This window comes from Heterocephalus glaber, unplaced genomic scaffold (assembly GCF_053883595.1).
Source record: "Heterocephalus glaber isolate CG9 unplaced genomic scaffold, H.glaber_assembly_v1.0 deba00001056, whole genome shotgun sequence".
In the NCBI taxonomy this organism is placed as follows: domain Eukaryota; kingdom Metazoa; phylum Chordata; class Mammalia; order Rodentia; family Bathyergidae; genus Heterocephalus; species Heterocephalus glaber.
In genome coordinates, this window is record NW_028258182.1 from 247,808 (window position 1) to 265,143 (window position 17,336).

General features: G+C 38.4%; 1 protein-coding gene across 2 annotated transcripts in view; it reads left to right on the forward strand.

The window, feature by feature from the left end:
* Positions 1 to 17,336, forward strand: part of Arhgef28 (Rho guanine nucleotide exchange factor 28) — a 328,072-nt gene that overhangs the window by 39,210 nt on the left and 271,526 nt on the right. For both annotated transcript variants that reach the window (XM_021251666.2, XM_004874150.4), the window contains exon 2: positions 13,349 to 13,392. In XM_021251666.2, the coding sequence (XP_021107325.1) occupies positions 13,360 to 13,392 (33 nt within the window). In that variant the 5' untranslated portion in view covers positions 13,349 to 13,359. The remainder of the gene's footprint in view (positions 1 to 13,348; positions 13,393 to 17,336) is intronic.

The following is a 17,336-nucleotide window of genomic DNA, read 5'->3' on the forward strand; positions in this document are numbered from 1 at the left end:
TGTTTCTATAATTTCCCCAGGTTTTATACTCTTGTCTGTTCATTTTATGATCTAGAATTGGGTACAGTAATTAGCCATTCCAGTTTAAGAATATCTCAATTTTTATGGGAAAAGGGAAGTAATTTTCCATTCCTGTAGAGACTACATGGAGCTGGAGTGGGGATGGGAAGGTAGAAAAGTTGTCACACAGAACCACAATCTGCTGCCTGAAATGTGGATCCAAGGCTTGGGGGAGCTGGTGGCTGTCCCTCCTCAATGGTTACTTTTGTCAACTGCTGAGGACCCACTTCTGGCTAGAAACACATCCAAGTAGCAGGAGGAGTTTTCACATCTTTATAATCCCCTAATAGTTCTCTCTGCCTCGAGTATTTTCTCTTCTGTCTAGTCAGCAGTCTTTGTTTTGGATCAGTCTCATGAAAATATAATTTTAGTTTAGTTATTATACAACTTCAAACCCTTCCCTGACTTACTTATCACTACCTCCAAAAGGGGTTTCTCAACCAGAAGAATGTGTCTTTTTTCTTCTGCATCTTAAAACCTTAAATTAAGCCCGGGACTCCACAGTAGAAAACCAGTTTCATGATTTGGCAGGAACTTTGTTTAGTCTTATAAATAAAATTCCCTACCTAGCTATCTCACTTTATTACCCAGGATGGAAGTAAATTTCTTGGTATATTTTAAAAGTTTATTCTTAAAGGTTAAAGCCTTGCTGCCATACAAAATAATAGTTTAAAAAACATGTCACAATCTGTGAAAGAAATTCTAAAAATGTTTTAAGTGATGTCAGCATTAGTAGAAAAGCAAAAGAAAATAAAAGACAGAAAAAAAAAAGAAAAACCACCTATGGTTGCTACTGCAAAATGACAGTGAGGATGCATAAATTACTAACAAGATTTTTAACTGAAATTTTTATTGAGACAATTGTCAATTCACATGCAGTTGTAAGGAACAATAAAAAGATACTTTGTATACCCTGCTTAGTTTCCCTCAAGGATAACATTTTATATAATTATTGCACTAGTATCTCAACCAGGATAGACATTGTGATATGTTTTATCCATCTTCAGATCTCACAGTTCTATTTATGCTCATGTGTGTTTATAAATTTTGATATAAAAAGAAACAGATTGCTTAATGATATTCAGTAAAATGCTTAGCAATTTCATCACATAATCTTGCAATACTTCTTAAAATTTTTTGATATAATTTTGTCACCTGTGTATTTCATGTGTCCAGCACTATAGCTGAGACACTGAACAGTTCCAAAGCCTTTACTTTGTGTATTGCCCTTTTTTATTCACAGCTATCGCTACCTCCAAAGCTGTTTCTAACTCCTGGCAACAACTAACCTGTCCTCCATTTCTATACATTTTTTATTAAAAAGAAGTTATGTATATGGAATAACGTACCCTTTAACAATATGGGATTAGCTTTTATTACTAGGCATAAAATTTCTGTATTATTACTTGTGTCAGTAGTTTGCTCCTTTTTGTTGGTTGGTATGTAATTGTTCCCCAGTATCTGTTGAGGATTAGCTCCAGGATCCCCAGAGATGACCAAAATCCAAGAATACTCAAGTCTTTTCTATAAAATGGAATAATATTCACATAGCCTATGCAATCCTCCCTTATACTTTAAATCATTTCTAGATTGTTTATAATGCCTCATACAATGTGAGTGCTATGCAAATAGTTGTTATGCTATATTTTGTAGAGAATAATGGCAAGAAAAAGAAGTCTAGACACATTTAGTATGGACACAACTATTGTAGGCCTAGCTATAATCTGTGGTTGATGGAACTCGGAGATGAGAAGGGCTGGCTGTACGTTATAAATGTAAATATGACTCAGAGTTTAACCACTAACCTGTAGAAGGACATCTGGACTATTCTATCATTGGGCTATTATACGTAAGGCTGCTATAAATGACCACATGTGTGAACATGAGTTTTTATATCTTTAGAAGGAAAGTAGCCATGAGGGTGATTTCTGGTGGGAATTATGTGTTTAGCTTTTAAGAACTGCTGAGCTTTTCCAGGGTGGCTATATAATTTTGTGTTCCCAGCCAGATGTATGACCTGTGCACTTAGCCCACACCCTCTCCAGTATTTGGTGATGCCACTCTTTTGCTTTAATCATGCTGAATGGTATGGATTAATATTTTGGTTTTAATTTGCATGTCCCTATTGCCTATGATGGTGAACATCTTCCCATGTATTTGCCATCCATACATCCTCTTCAGTGAAATCTCTGTCCTGTCTTTTGTCGATTTTCTAATCAAGTTGAGAGTTCTTTATCCATTATGTGGTTTGCAAATATTTTCTTCCAGTCCATAGCATGTGCTTTTATTCTCCTCACAGACCAAAAGGTTTTAAAAGTTTGATGTCTAACATGATTAAAAAAGTAGTTCAGTTTTTTTCAGGTCTAATGGTTTCTTGAGAATCTGATGAAATCTATAAACTCATGTAGAGAAATGCACATGTACACAGAATTTTGCATTCAGTTTCATGGACTTTCTGAACTGTAAAGTCCATCCGTAGACCATACATCGTGAACTCATGGTTTAACTAATGTTGTATTACTTTATAGAAATTCCACATAAGCCTCCAGAGAAAGTTGCGTTCCCCTCCCCTAAGTGCAGAGTGGGAAACCACGTAGCTTCCAAGGTAAGAGCAGGCTGAAAAGTTAAGCAGGTTTTATCTATCTCAAGTGCCCTTTTCTTGGTAATACATTCCTTGGCCTCTCTGAGAGACCTTGCCAGATGACTACTTTAAATTTTTGTAGACTGAACAGCTACACCACAGTCTGTCTTATATTGACTTTTTTGATGCTTTTAGGCATCAGCAGATGAAAGAACTTCGAGACATTCATACCTACCTGTCTGTTTTAGCAGCAAGACACTGTGTGATTTATTGCTTTAACTTTATAAATATGAAAAGTAAGAAAATAGAATGAGATATTGGTAAAGAATCATGAGTCTGATTGTGTGTGTGTGTGTAGGGGGAGGTGGTACTAGGGATTGAACCCAGGGCCTTCACACTGAGATACATCCCTAGCCCTTTAAAAAAATATCATTAAGTTGCCCAACCTGGGCTCTAACTTGTGATCCTCCTGCTTCAGTCTCCCAGAGTTCTGGTATTAGAGGTACACAGGTACCTGTAATGATTTGATACAATCATTAGCTGTGTCTAACCCCAGAATTATCAGCATTAGTTAGGCCTTTATTGTACTTGATAACGTTTTCCATCATGAGGAACATGTGAAAGAAAAACACAGGAGAAGGTGGGATGTATGTTGTTAAATTCTGATGTAAGGGTAAGATTAGGAATGTTACTATTAAGTTTCTGGCAAAGGACCCCTGCCCCCTATAAGCCTGTTCTCCTGTTCTCCTTTATCCCAGATGTAGTATGTGTTTATTTTTGAGACAGGGTATAGATCAGACTGGCCTTGAACTATGTAGTCCAGGATGGCCTTGAACTCACAGTGATCCTCCTGCCTCAGCCTCCAGAGTACTGAGATTACAGGTATGCGCCACCATGCCCAGCTGTAATAAGTGTTTTAAAGATTAAGTATCAATGTAGGAGGTCAGTGATATCTCCTGCCTCTGGTTCACAAACCCACTGCTTCATACTTCCATGTCTCCATTCATGTCTGTCCTCATGCTGAACTCTCATCCATTCAGAGAACTCCTTTCTCTCCTCATGCTTCCCTTGCACTCTCTTAGTCTACTGGGTTAATGGTCTCCCTTCTCCACCCTCTGACTGCTTACGGATGTAGATCTTATCACTCCGACCTATTGTAAGCTCTTCAATAGTAGTAGTGTTTCACACATTTTAGTTTCCCTCCCAAGACAGCATCCATGGTGGTTTGCACATAGTACATGATGGTCATAGACTTTTGAATGTGGAAAGGGGACTTTAGAGCTCTGTTGCTAATGAGGAAAGTGACACTTGGATAGGTTGTATCTTGCCCAGGATGCTTGAGTGATAACTGAGTTTTGCATTGATTATGAACAATACCCTCACTAGACTCATGGCATAAGTAAAACTGTGAAGGAGATGTTCAGTAGATTTGGAAGAAGCTTTTTAAGGCCTTAATTGCTTTGTTGATGTGCAAATATATCCTGAGAAATACAGGCGAGTGTGACAGGCTTGGCGGAACATTTTGTTAGCAGCCAACTCATGGGCCTCTTTGTACTTTATAAACATCCTCTAATTTAGGCTGCACCATTTCAGACTGACTGGCTCCCCTTCTTCCTCCCCACCCCCACCGCCCCCACTAGTTTGAATTAATGAGATCCTATTGAATAGTTACTGTGTTGTTTCCTTTCTAATCTTCAGACGTCTCCCCATTGAGTTTGCCAAATAATTCAACTTTTTCACTTAAAGCTGCTTAGACTTGCATAACTCAGGTAGATAGCTCTAATCTGAAACATGGCTATAGACATTGCCGTCTACTCAATAGCAGGCCTATTTCTAAAATGTTCTCTCCTTACCCATTTCCATTGTGCTAGCATCAAAGGGCTTTACTGAGACTTGGCCTTACTTCCCAATTATGTGCTGTTCTTGCCTTCTCCAGTTAGGATCACAGTTGTGTTTGACTTCAGGCACTACCATTTGCTAATTATGTGCTCTTATGCAAATTGTAATTTTCAACTTCTTAATAATTCTAAGGATGAATAGAAAATGAATGTGTGTGTGTGTGTGTGTGTGTGTGTGTATGATTAATTGGGGAGGGAGGATGAGAATAATAATAATAATTATTATTATTATTTGGTACCAGGGATAGAACTCAGGACCTTGTACTTGGGAGGCAGGTGAATTATTTTTAACAAAATCAATAGATTGAATGGCATGACATCTGTGCTGCCATATTTGATTTCCAAACCATGATTATGAGTCATACTCAAGATCTTCCCTTTTCTCATGGAGGGTACTCTTACTCTTTCAATATTGAAATGATTATCTTTGAAGCCTCTGTCTTGTTGTGATTTTTCCCTTTTGTACTGGTTAATGGGTCTCTGTTACATTCTTATGGATCAGTGCCTTTATATTTAGCAGTTCTCCAATGAGATTTTTTCAACTGTATGAAAAATATTATGCTTTCAAAGTATTTCCAATTTTATTTTAAGTGATTTGGGTTTTATTTGCACCATTTTCTAATTATACCAAGACCAAAGCAAACAAATTGCAAAAACAGAACAAAACAACCCCCTCTCTTTCTGTGCAAAGATACAATAACTGGAGGATAGATGCTGGTATTAAGTGGAGGGAGGGACAGGAGGGTGAGTGGGGAGGGCATTGCTCATCTGAGACTTAACTTGATAGATGATCAGATCATTTTTTTTTTTTTTTAAACTTTTTTTTTTGGTACTGGGGATAGAACTCAGGTCCTTGCCCTTGCGGGGCAGGCAGCAGAACCACTGGGCTAAATCCCCAGCCTGATCAGATCATTTTTGAATGTCTTTATGTGTAGATAGCTTTTACTTCATTTGTAGTGGCAGGTACTTGGAAATACATGTTCATGTAACAAGGGCTTCCTGCGTCTTCTTTTCAAGGTGGCTGTGAGGATCATTTGAGATGACGTTTGTAGAATATTTAACATAGTGTTTGGATTATTATTAGTTTTCCAAATGTAGTTATTAATAATGTCGATAAATATTCTTTGAGCATTGTTAATTGGTTTTATAAAAGACATATTAGACAATGTTTGTTAGCATATCCAGACAAAATTAAAGTCATGGGTTTTATATTCAGTCTGCCTTAGATATTTTATTTAAATGCACAAATATGAGAAACCTAGAACTTCATAAAGTCAAGAATTTATTTTTTTCATAAAGTTGAATATATATTTTCTTCTTTAATTAAAACAATTTAGCCTGTTTGAAGTGGGGTAGTTTTTAAAGAGTTGTCTAGAAATCAAAGATACTGAGATATTATATATTCTTCAAAATATAAATCTAAAATATTGTGTCTTTTGCATCTTGATAATCTCTTTATATTTTTTCCCCCTTTGGGGAACAAACTTAAAAAGCATGGTTGTCTACTAAGGTCTAAATCATTCCCTAGTATCTGCCTGCAAGACTTTGGAAATATTTTGACATTTACTTTCCCAAGAAGCATTTTGAAAAATGTAGTATGATTTTTTAAAAAGCATTTAAATGTGAAAAATTTAGAAACTGTAGGTGGAGAAATCAAGGATTACAACAAGCAAAGTGTAGGGCATGATATACATACAGAGAAAAGACACGCTGCATGAAGAACTTCGGCAGCTGTAACTTGCTGGGCAAATGCAAACTTGCTTATTAAACTTGATGTAAAGGGAGGCACAGCCTAGTGTGGCCACACAGCTCCGTGAGCACAGAATTTACTGCTTTTAACTGTGAAAGAGGAACTGATTTGGAGGAAAATCCAAATGAGAATATAAATTTAAAAAATACACTTCAGTTTGAAAATTGTTCATTGTATTGAGTAGTGTCTTAGTTACTTTGCTCATTGCTGAGACAAAATGTGCAACACCTGCAAGTTAAGGGGAGAAAGGTTTATTTAGCTCACAGATTGAAGAGGTTTCAATCCATAATTGGCTGGCTCCAAGGCAGGGTGGCATCAAGATAGGAATCACAGAGGAGAAACAGTTCATGGTGAGCAGAAAGTAGCAAAGCAACAAGGGACAACCACAGCTTTTCCCATCCTTTATGTCTTATCCAGCCTACTTAGGGCAGGTAGCACTCACACCCTTAATCTTAGTGCTCTCGAACCTAGCATCACACCATGAATCAATTGTATTGTCACACTCTAGATCCAGCTGCCTCTGAAAAAGCCCCACCTCTGACTGCTGCCTGAGGCTTTAGGGGGACCTCAAGACACAAGCTGTAACAGCTAGGTTATTTTCCCTGCAGCTCATTGTGGAAATTGTGACAGGGATTTTGGAAGGGTTGGCACTGAAGCTGAGAACTCTTTTTTTTTTTTTTTTTTTGGTACCGGGGATTGAACTCGGGTCCTTGCGCTTGTGCAGCAGGCGGTGAAACCACTGAGCTAAATCCCTGGCCCCTAGAACTCTTAACTACTTAGAATGTGTGCATCAGACTGAGGTGTCTTCTTCAGCCACGAAATATTTTAAAACCAATTTCAGAGTAAATAGTCATGAGAACAAAACACTCAAGTTGAAGTGTTATAAAGTAGTGAAATCACTCAACCAGGATTTTAAAAAATGATGACACATATTTTAGCTTCTTTTTCTCAAAGAGTGAAAAACACAATTATTGCTGCTCAAAATATTTTTTACAGTTTCTATACAGAAAAAGGTAGAGTAGGCAGGAATAATAAGATGTGAGCTATTAAATGTAAGGTCAGATGCAAATACCAGGCTGTCTGTCCCTTAGTGTTTCATGTTTTAGCTGAATCATATTACAGTCCAAATTTGGGGCAGGCTTATTGATGTATGACCTTGTGCTGACTGACAAGTAAAATTATGGAGAATCCAGAGCCTTCCTAAAGCCCAGGGATGCCGGGTTTTGCAATGCAGTCCAGCACATGTTCATCTTCTCACCTCATAAATGTGGAACTACAGAGGCTACCATGCGCTTAGTTTGCACCACAGGTCATTGCCTAATTCTGCTAACCGAAGGAAACCGCTGGGAAGACCATCTATAGTCTGACAAGCAGGGAAAAGAAAAAGTCCTGCTTTTGAGCAGTAGATCTTCAAAAGGTTATCATGTGCCCGTAATAAGAAAATAAAATGTTAGGGTGTATCTTGTTTAATATATTTATCGGTAAATATACTAGTGTAATGTATATTCTAAAACATACATAAAAATGAAAAAAGTGAGGAAGGTTAAACACAATACTAATTTTTCAATGAATAACCTTTTTCGTTCTTTTTATAAATGTTAATATACAAGGGATAATAAAAAAATTATGACAACCGAATTTAAAGTGTATTACAATTTTTTTTTGTATTAAATTCTTTTATTGGTACATTGTAGGTATACAACACAATTACATTTCTCACTGGGAATTGTACCTTTACATGATGCATCTTGGTTCTTATTTTTTCCCCATTCCTAGCCCTCCCTTCACTCTCTCCACCCTTCCCTATTTACAAAGACTTTATTTCCATTTTTTCCATTTCTCATCATTTTTCCTTTCCCTTCTTTCCTTTCCGCTGCCCCTCCCACTACCCCTACCCAAAAGTGTATTACAATAAAAAAAAACCACATTGCCATTAATTTCCCTTAAAATACTCCCCCTCACTCCAAACATCCGTGTGCTATCACTCTTGCCACTTTCTGGAGCAGTTCTGGAAGACCTCTTTTGTGAGTGTCTTTACAAGGTGCGATAAAATGTAGGGTTAATGCTGCTGCTGAGTGCAAGGGAGGCTCATAAAAACATTACAGTTTGTCCTCGTTGACCTTATTCACTAGATCTGGCACCGTGCGATCTCTAGCTCTTTCTCATGTAAGGTAAATATTTTGAGTCAATTTAGGGCATGGAGGTAGCCACAGTAGTGCGACCAAAGACACGAAAAAGGACTTCCAGGGCTGCTTCAGAAAGTGGTAAGAGCAATGGCATTAGTACGTTTGACGTAAGAGGGATTAATGGCATTATGTCTTTTACTGCAATAAGATGTTTCACATTTAAACATATCTTGTATTTTTTGATCCCATCTCATATAATATGTCCATGAGAATAATATGATGAATATGTGCCATTATTTTTGAAAGCTTTCTTTTAGTCGTTTTAATATTTGAATTTAATATTTGAATGTCTGGTTCTCTTACTGTTGGCTTTGAAATTGGTTTAAAGTGTTTCTTTTCTGGAGAAGAAACTACAGCTTGATACATCGACTCTGATAGGAGATGCGTGTGTTGGGCTGCACTCATAAGTGAGGGGCCAGTGTTTCCATCCCATCCACCAATACACAATGGTTTCTTGTTTAAATATGTCTGGTAAATACATCCTCTTCTTCCCTGACAGCAACCAGGCCTTTTGCACATGAATCAGAAGTTTTTGCATTAAAAGAAAAAGCCCATGAAGTCCTCTTTTTGAAGATTTAGAACTTAGATGAGAATGCTTTTTCTAGAAATTCACAGAATATAGATGGGAGAATTACTATATGTGGCAAACTTAAATTTTTGCAATAATGGGCTGGGGATTTAGCTCAGTGGTTCCAGTGCCTGCCTCGCAAGCGCAAGGTCCCGAGTTTGATCCCCGGTACCAAAAAAAAAAAAAAAAAAAAAAAAAGAAGTTTGCAATAAAATCACAAGACAGTGGACACATGTACATATATTCTTTTTGAAAATGAACTTACTGTGGCATAAACTATGTATAATCTTTTGAAATGCAATTTCTTTTTCACTAATGAAAATGCCACTTTTTTCTTGAAGAGACAGGTTATTCATATGAAAAAAATATATGTATTCTGATATAAACAATCACTTTCCACCTCAGAAATCCCAGCAAGTTTGGAATACTTCTATTTTTGTAAGAGAAAATTATATGATATATATTTAAATTTGACAACTACAGAATATAACCAATGCACCTCAATGTGGGAAAGATTTTTATGGTTACTTCCTGTTTCATTACTGAATTTGACAGTGTTGAAGTTCTTATTTCTGTAAAATTAATCATGATAATTGGGTTAATGTCCTGTAGACTCTTTTATTTTTAGCTTCAAGTCTTCATTGCGGTGTCTTGCCCATGAGTCACAAAATAAATGAAATCTCATGTGTGGTGCTTTTAAAATTTATCACGAGCTTGGTATGGTGGCACACATTTATAATCCCAGCTCTCTGGAGGCTGAGACAGGAAGATTGCAAGTTTGAGCCCAGGCTGGGCAATTTAGCAACAAGAACAACAACAAAAGATGGCCAGGGTTTTAATTCAGTGTAAAGGTCTCAGGTTTAATTCCCAGTACCAGGAGTAAACAGAACAAAGCAAAGCAAAGCAAAGCAAAGCAAAACAAAGCAAAGCAAAGCAAAACTTATGACAGCAGTTGCCTTTTCAGTAATTGGACTTGAACAGTTTTCCTATAGAATGTTACTTTTTGCTAGAGGCAATTTACATTTCAGAGTATGTCTCTACATTCTCACCAAAAGTGGAGTTTTTTCTTTTTTTGGTATTTTATGATCAAATAAAATCTAGCAAGTATCATAAACTGAACCATGGAAAAATCTGTACTTTAAGTGTATATATAGCAAACCTTACCCACACTTTAATTTGTTCTAATATACTTCTTTTCTTTTCTTCTTCTTTTTTATTTGTTTTGTTTTTTGGAGACAGGGTCCTGCTATGTAGTTCAGGTTGGCCTTGAACTCATTATGTATCTCAGGCTGGCCTCAAAATTGCAGTGATCTTCCTGCCTCAGCTTCCCAAGTGCTGGGATTATAGGCATGCACCACCACACCTGGCTGTTATTTAAAAAATATTCAACAATATTCAATGGTTTTATTATAAAGGAATGCATTTTAGCTTTTTGCTTTCTTTCTGTGTGTTATTTCTGCAATTTTCTTTTTTAATTAGTGCCTATTAATTATCTAGAATAATGAGTTTCTCTGGTGTTTTATAAAAACCACTATGATTCTTATGGTAATGTTATAGGGCCAACTCGCATTTCTTTTGCTGTTAAGAAAAAATCTTGAAAGGGTCTTTTAATTTTAATATCAAGTTTGGTGAAATTTTGTAAAGGACTGGAATTGCATGTGGTGTACTGTAAACAGCTGAAAAATTGCTAGTATCTTGGTGAGCGGCAGACATTTAGGGTGAGAGTTATGATCAGTGGTAGTGGATATAAATTCATGTTTTAATACTTTCTTACTGATTTAGACTTTTGAGGTTATCAAACTATCAATGTTCTTGGATTGGATATTCTTTTCTTTTTTTGGTACCGGGGATCGAACTCAGGACCTTATGCTTCCAGGGCAGGCAGTGGAACCACTGAACTAAATTCCCGGCCCTGGATATTCTTTTCATTTCATAGTGTGGCTGGCAGATAATTCATATGAAGTGCATTGTCATTGCTTGTTAATATTATCTTTAATTTGAAGTTTCTTTCCCAGACTCTTGGAGCCATTGGTCTATGTATTTATTAGTAACCTTTCTGTTGCTAGGACAAAACAACATATGCAGTTTAAATGGGTTTATGGTTTCAGAGATTTCTGGCTTGGGCAACTCACTCCAGGGGAGAACATGGTGGAAGGGTGTGGTGGAGCAAAGCTACCTCAGGGTGGCCAGGAAGCTGAGAGGAGGGAAGCAGCACCAGAGAGGAAGGGGCCAGTCACAGATGTAGTCCCCAAGGTCATGCCAACATGACCCACCCTGAACACGTGGAAGTGTGCTTTACTCATCTCCCGGTTGCCTCTGAAGCCAGTGAAGTTGACAATCAAGCTTAACCATCCCAGCCCAGTTTTTGGAGCTAGTTTCTTTAGAAATTCACGATTACCATTCACAGCCCATTTTAGGGGATCCACAAAAATGCTCACAGGGCATAGTATGCTGGGAATAGGGCTGAGAAGGAAGGGTCCTGTTGCCAAGCTCTGAAGATGACTCATAGAGCATTACTTTGACCTTGGAGGCTGCCATGTAACGTGTATGGAGCGTTAGGAAAACTCACTTTAAGTGGTTTTAGACAAAATAAATAAAAACAGGACTTTTCATGTTCTCTTCCTTGCCATGAGCATCCTCTGAGAATCACTATACATGTCACCGTTCAACCTGCTGTGTGCCCGCCTTCTTAGGAGAAGTACCCCAAAGAAAGTACTGCAGTGGGGCCATGACCTAGGATGAGAGCCGGGCTGGGCCTAGAGTTTGGGGGTGGGGTGGTGGCTGGAGGTGTGGGGGGACAGTGAGGGGCAATGCATCTCCCTGACTGTTCCATGCGGAATCTTCCTGCAGCCTGTTCGCCACTGTCTCCCGATCTCTGTCTCTGTTGTTCACCTGAGGGCTGGACTCCTTTCTGGTTACCTTTGTGTAATACCAGACCCACAGTCAGTGTGCAGGGAGTGATGCTGGCTCTTTTTCTTTTAATCAGGAAGGCAGCTTCTGGGTGCTATTTCAGTTATTTTTAAAATTGTTGAAAAAATGCATATAACATAAAATTTATCATAAAATAACTATTTCTCTGTGTATAGTTTAGTAGTATTAAACACATTCATGTTATTTTACAGCCATCACCATTATCCATGTCTAGAACACTTTTCCTAGTGCAAGAAATGAAACTCTGTGTCCATTAAAATCCATGAAACAGGGCCGGGGATTTAGCTCAGTGGTTTCGCTGCCTGCTGCATAAGCGCAAGGACCCGAGTTCGATCCCCGGTACCAAAAAAAAAAAAAAAAAAAAAAAAATCCATGAAACAGTAAATTCTCCCTTCTTGCACTGCTGGGAACCATCATTTTATTTTCTGTTTCTATGAGTTTGTCTACTCTACATAGCTCATATAATTGGAACCATACGCCATTTGTCCTTTCTGTCTGGCTTGTTTCACACCATGGTGTTAAAGTTCAAAACTGTTGTAGTGAGTGCCACCACATTATTCCACATTATTCCTTTCCAAGGTTGAATAGTGAATGGTGGAATTATTGTATGCCCACACTGTATTTTGTTTCTCTGTCTTCATAGACACCTCTGTGTGCTGTTCTTAAAGAGGCAGGCCATTCAGAGGCAAGTGTGGGTGCGTACAGCAGGCGAAGAGGTTGGATAGCTCAACAGTGGACTGCACCCCACACCCCCATTGTGATCATGCCGATGCAGCCACTCAGATCTCTGACCTCCTGTATACGAGAGGCCACTGGATGATCTTGTCGCTATGCCCCTTTGCCTCACCTGAACAAAAGTAGATTCTGACATTGGAATAGCCCGTGAGGCAAGTGATGAACTAAGGCAAAATTTTCAACATACTTTTTTTTTTTTGGTACCGGGGATCAAACTTGGGTCCTTGCGCTTGCGAGGCAAGTGGCGGACACCACTGAGCTAAATTCCCGGCCCACTTTCAACATACTTAATGTTGTCCTTCCTTGGGTTTCAGAAATATTCCTATTCTGGGGAAACATCTGAGGTAGTAGGGTTTCCTTATATATGTACAGTAATGAAAGTGAACTAGGGAGATATATATTTATTTATTTCTGTGGTGCTGATTCTGGAACCTAGGGCCTCCCACATCGTAGCAAGGACTCTGCCACTGTGCTCCATCCCCACCCAGCCCTCTTTATTCTTTGGTGATGTTTTCCTGATGCATTGGCCCCTTCCTCCAAGTGATGATGTTGACTGAGCTGGGGGCCAGGAAGGGGTCTGAGGGCCAGTTGCTGTGGAGCTCCTGCAATAACTGCTGTCATTTATTGCTCTCATTGCAGATGCAGAAGCCATGGAGTTGAGCTGCAGCAAAGTCCCTCTTTACGTAAGTCACTAAGCATTGGGCTTCAGGTCCATGGATCCTTTTCCTAACTCGAACCATGTGCCTGAAGTGAGGAGAAATATTTTGTTTGCTATTGAGTTGAGGCTTTACCTGAACATTACTGTCTAGTACAAGTATTTTCATAGAGCCTTTTACAACTGGTTGACTCTTGTTTCCAAAGTCTGAGTTTTAATTAGACTGCCTTTAGAATAATATTTTTATATAATTTCTGGACTCATAAGCACTGAGTTCCCATATAGGGATACGTTTTGAACATATTATTTTATGATAACATCCAGTGATAGTCAAAAGTGTCTGTGTGTTTTTTTGGAGGGGAGGGCCATGGCTTGGTGATGATTTTATCTAAAAGCATGAACTAGGAACTCCAAAGGCAGAGTGCTGGGACACATGCAGAGGGAATAGAGGTTCAGGGACACACACTCAATGAGATTTCTGGTCAGATGTGCCCTCTAGGTCAAAGGAGGATTCTGATTCTGAGACCAGTTCCTTGGTGCAAAAGGGAAGGAAACTGGTTCCTCACACACAAAATGGCAGATGGCCTCATCTTTGCTCCTCCACAGGGAAGGAGCCTTGTTGGTGGGTGTTGGGCCTGGACAGGTAGGTATGGATGTGTGGAGTAGCTGTGATTTAGAATCAAATATTAAGAAACTGGAGAGGGCCAGGGATTTAGCTCAGTGGTTCTGGCGCCTGCCTCACACGTGCAAGGTCCCGAGTTCGATCCCCGGTACCAAAAAAAAAAAAAAGAAACTGGAGCAAGGTAATCAGAAGATTCAACTAATAAAAGTATATTCATCCATCTCCCACACTTCACTACCCAGCTAGCATACACCTCTATCCCTTCCTCCACACACTATATAGACTACTGGGTTCTCAGGAGGAAGATAAGATTACAAAATAAATGGATTTCAGAATAATAAAAAAGCTGCCTTGTGTGTTACCCAGTGGTCTCTGGTTCTCTTTGTAGATTATGATTTGCAGAACATAAAATGTGCTTGCAGGGCCAGGCATAATTAAAGATAAAAAGACTGGCTGGAGGCTAGATTATAAAGTACTCCGAGTCCTGCTGTTACTTTCCACAAGTGTGCCTTCCTGTTTCTCTGCCTTAAAACAGACAGACCTCAAAACTAACCATGTTATAAAACATTGTAGTTGATCAACATCCTTGTGTGGCTGTTTGAACATAGACCTATTAGATTAAGACCAGGCTAGTGGAAGAGCTGATAATACACACTGGCTAAGGAGATAAGACATTTAAGGGCTGGGGATTTAGCTCAGTGGTTTTGCTGCCTGCTGTGCAAGCGCAAGGACCAGGTTCGATCCCCGGTACCAAAAAAAAAAAGATATTTAAATAAATCAAACACACACACAAAGTTTTTATAAGTAAAAGTATACCCATTAGAATAAAAATGAAAAGTACAGAAAAAGGTACCAAGAAAATATGCCAGAATCTTACCCTGTGTAATTATTGTATTGAGATGTTAATGTATCATCAATTCTAAGGTGTAATTTTCTTCTCATTTTATTCTGAATCTGAGATGTTCTTCTTCTTTTTTTTTTGTATTGGTACTGGGAATGGAACTTGGGACCTTGCCCTTGCGAGACAGGCGGTGGAACCACTGAGCTAAATCCCCGGCCTCTGAGATGTTCTTATATTCACTGTGCCTGCCCCCTGGCATATTCTTTATGCATCTGTGACTTTGGTCACAATTGTTCATTTTACTTTAGTTCTTGTTTTTAACTTAATAAATTAATTGCTTTCAAAATGATTTCACCATGATTTGGCACTAAAAGGCAAAGTTATGTTCAAAGAAAGACGTGCAAACAGCAGTGTGATGCATGATAAGTTATGTATGAATTAATTTAGAAGAGCTTATTTATATGTATAAAATAAGATTCTAGGTAATTAAATGTCATACTTGGCGTTTTCCTTTTTTAAGTGGAATATTAAATGCCTATTATAACTGATGATATCTTAGATGAAAAATATTAAATATATTTATCATAAATGACTTTTTCTCTTTACATGGGTTGTGTCCCACTTTTCATGCTTACCTTTGGTTTTTTGTAGTAAAAATTACTGCAAAGTGCCTTAGGCCAATCTGCCTATTTGGACTCTTCCCCAGAAAGAACTCGGCAGGAGTATGTTATAATGACAAGTAGTCTTAAATCAAATTTCACCAAATGAGCAATGTGTGTCTAGTGCAGATACAAAAGCTATGCCATGGTTTGTCTGTGTGTCTTGGGGGCTGGCCTCTGCTCTGCCCTTCTGAGAACCTTCGGTTGGTCCTCTGTATCTATGGGCTTTGCATACACTTTTTCAACCAACCACAGACTGAAAATATTTGGGAAAGATCTGCATCTGTGGTAAACTTGTACAGATTCTTTTCCTTGTCATTTTTCCTGAAACAATATAGTATAGCAACCATTTATACAGAAGTCACATCGCTCTAGGTGTTATAAGTAATCTAGAGATGATTTAAGGTACACTGGGGTTTGTGTGTAGGTTATATGCAAATACTATGCCCTTTTGTATGAGGGACTTGAGCATCAGTGGATTTTGGTATCCACGAGGGGTCCCAGAACCCATTCCTTGAGGATACCAGGGGCAAATGTATTCTCTTCTAGTATTGGGATGGTATCTTACAATTTCATAATATTTCTGTGTATCACTGTATACTGATGCCCTGGAAAAATCTCATCACAACAGTCTTTCAAAAATAAGTAAACAAGATTTGTTTCAAGGGGAATTTGATCCACTGGGGATGGTGGTGTAGGATTGTAATTCCAGCACTCTGAGAAGCTGAGGGAGGAGGATTCCAAGTTCAAGCCTAGTCTGGACAACTTAATGACTTAGAGAGAGACACTGTCTGAAAAATTAAAAAGGCTGGGGATGTAGCTCAGTGCAAAGGCCCTGGTTCAATCCACAGGTGTTTAAAAAAATTGGATTATTTAAATGGATCAGTAATCCTGGGAGAAAAAAAATGGTAGAAATCATTCTCCAATTTCTACCCACCTTCTCAGAAAAGGGTACCTCATTCAAATGGGTTTTATAAGTGGTTTTTATCCCATTGACTATAAATTGCTTTCACTGAATTTCCATAACATTCTTATGTTTTTGGGTTTTTTTTGGTACTGGGGATTGAACTCGGGTCCTTAGCTTGCGAGGCAGGCAGTGGAACCATTGAGCTAAATCCCTGGCCCTCCATAACATTCTTATAATAAAAAATGCTTCCATTTCTGAGTCAGTACAGAGAACCCTTCCAGAATTTTGGGATGTGAGTACCATAAATCCAATTTGGAGCCTCTTAGCAGCTTCTTGCAACTGTGCTGAAGGGGACCCCAAAGGCCAGCTCTAGAAGGCCAGGCTGTTTGTTCCTAGCAGGAAAAAATAGCAGAGGCCTGTGGTCTGTTGGACAGCCAGGTTGAGTTTTCAAATTCAGTCATCAACTGGTATGAGAAGGTGTGTTTTAAGCTAGGAGAGATACAGTGTTGAGTCTCAGGAGACCTGTGAAAGCCTGGAAAAGTGTGAATTAGAATCCCGGTAACCTATCTGAGAGACTTATTTTCTACCTTAGAGCTCTCTAAGAGACAGCCTGGGTGCCTGAAAGTCCTGTACTAGAAATTATAAAGTTATTTTGATTTTATTTGGTTTTAGGTTATTAATCTTAGCCTTATTTTTGTCATTTTCTGGTCTGTACATAAAGACATATAGGAAGCAATGCAAAGGCAGTTTAAGAGGCAAGATTTTGTTTACTGTGTATTTAATTGGATTTTTAAAAGAGGAAGATGTTTTGCATTCACAAGGCAATTGTGCACCTTTAAAAGTGAACTTTAGAATTTCTTTTTATGTTCTCTTTTTCTAAATTTTTTGTGGATAAGAGAGTTGTAAAAAAAAATACAGGTTCTACTTACTCACCTATCCAAGA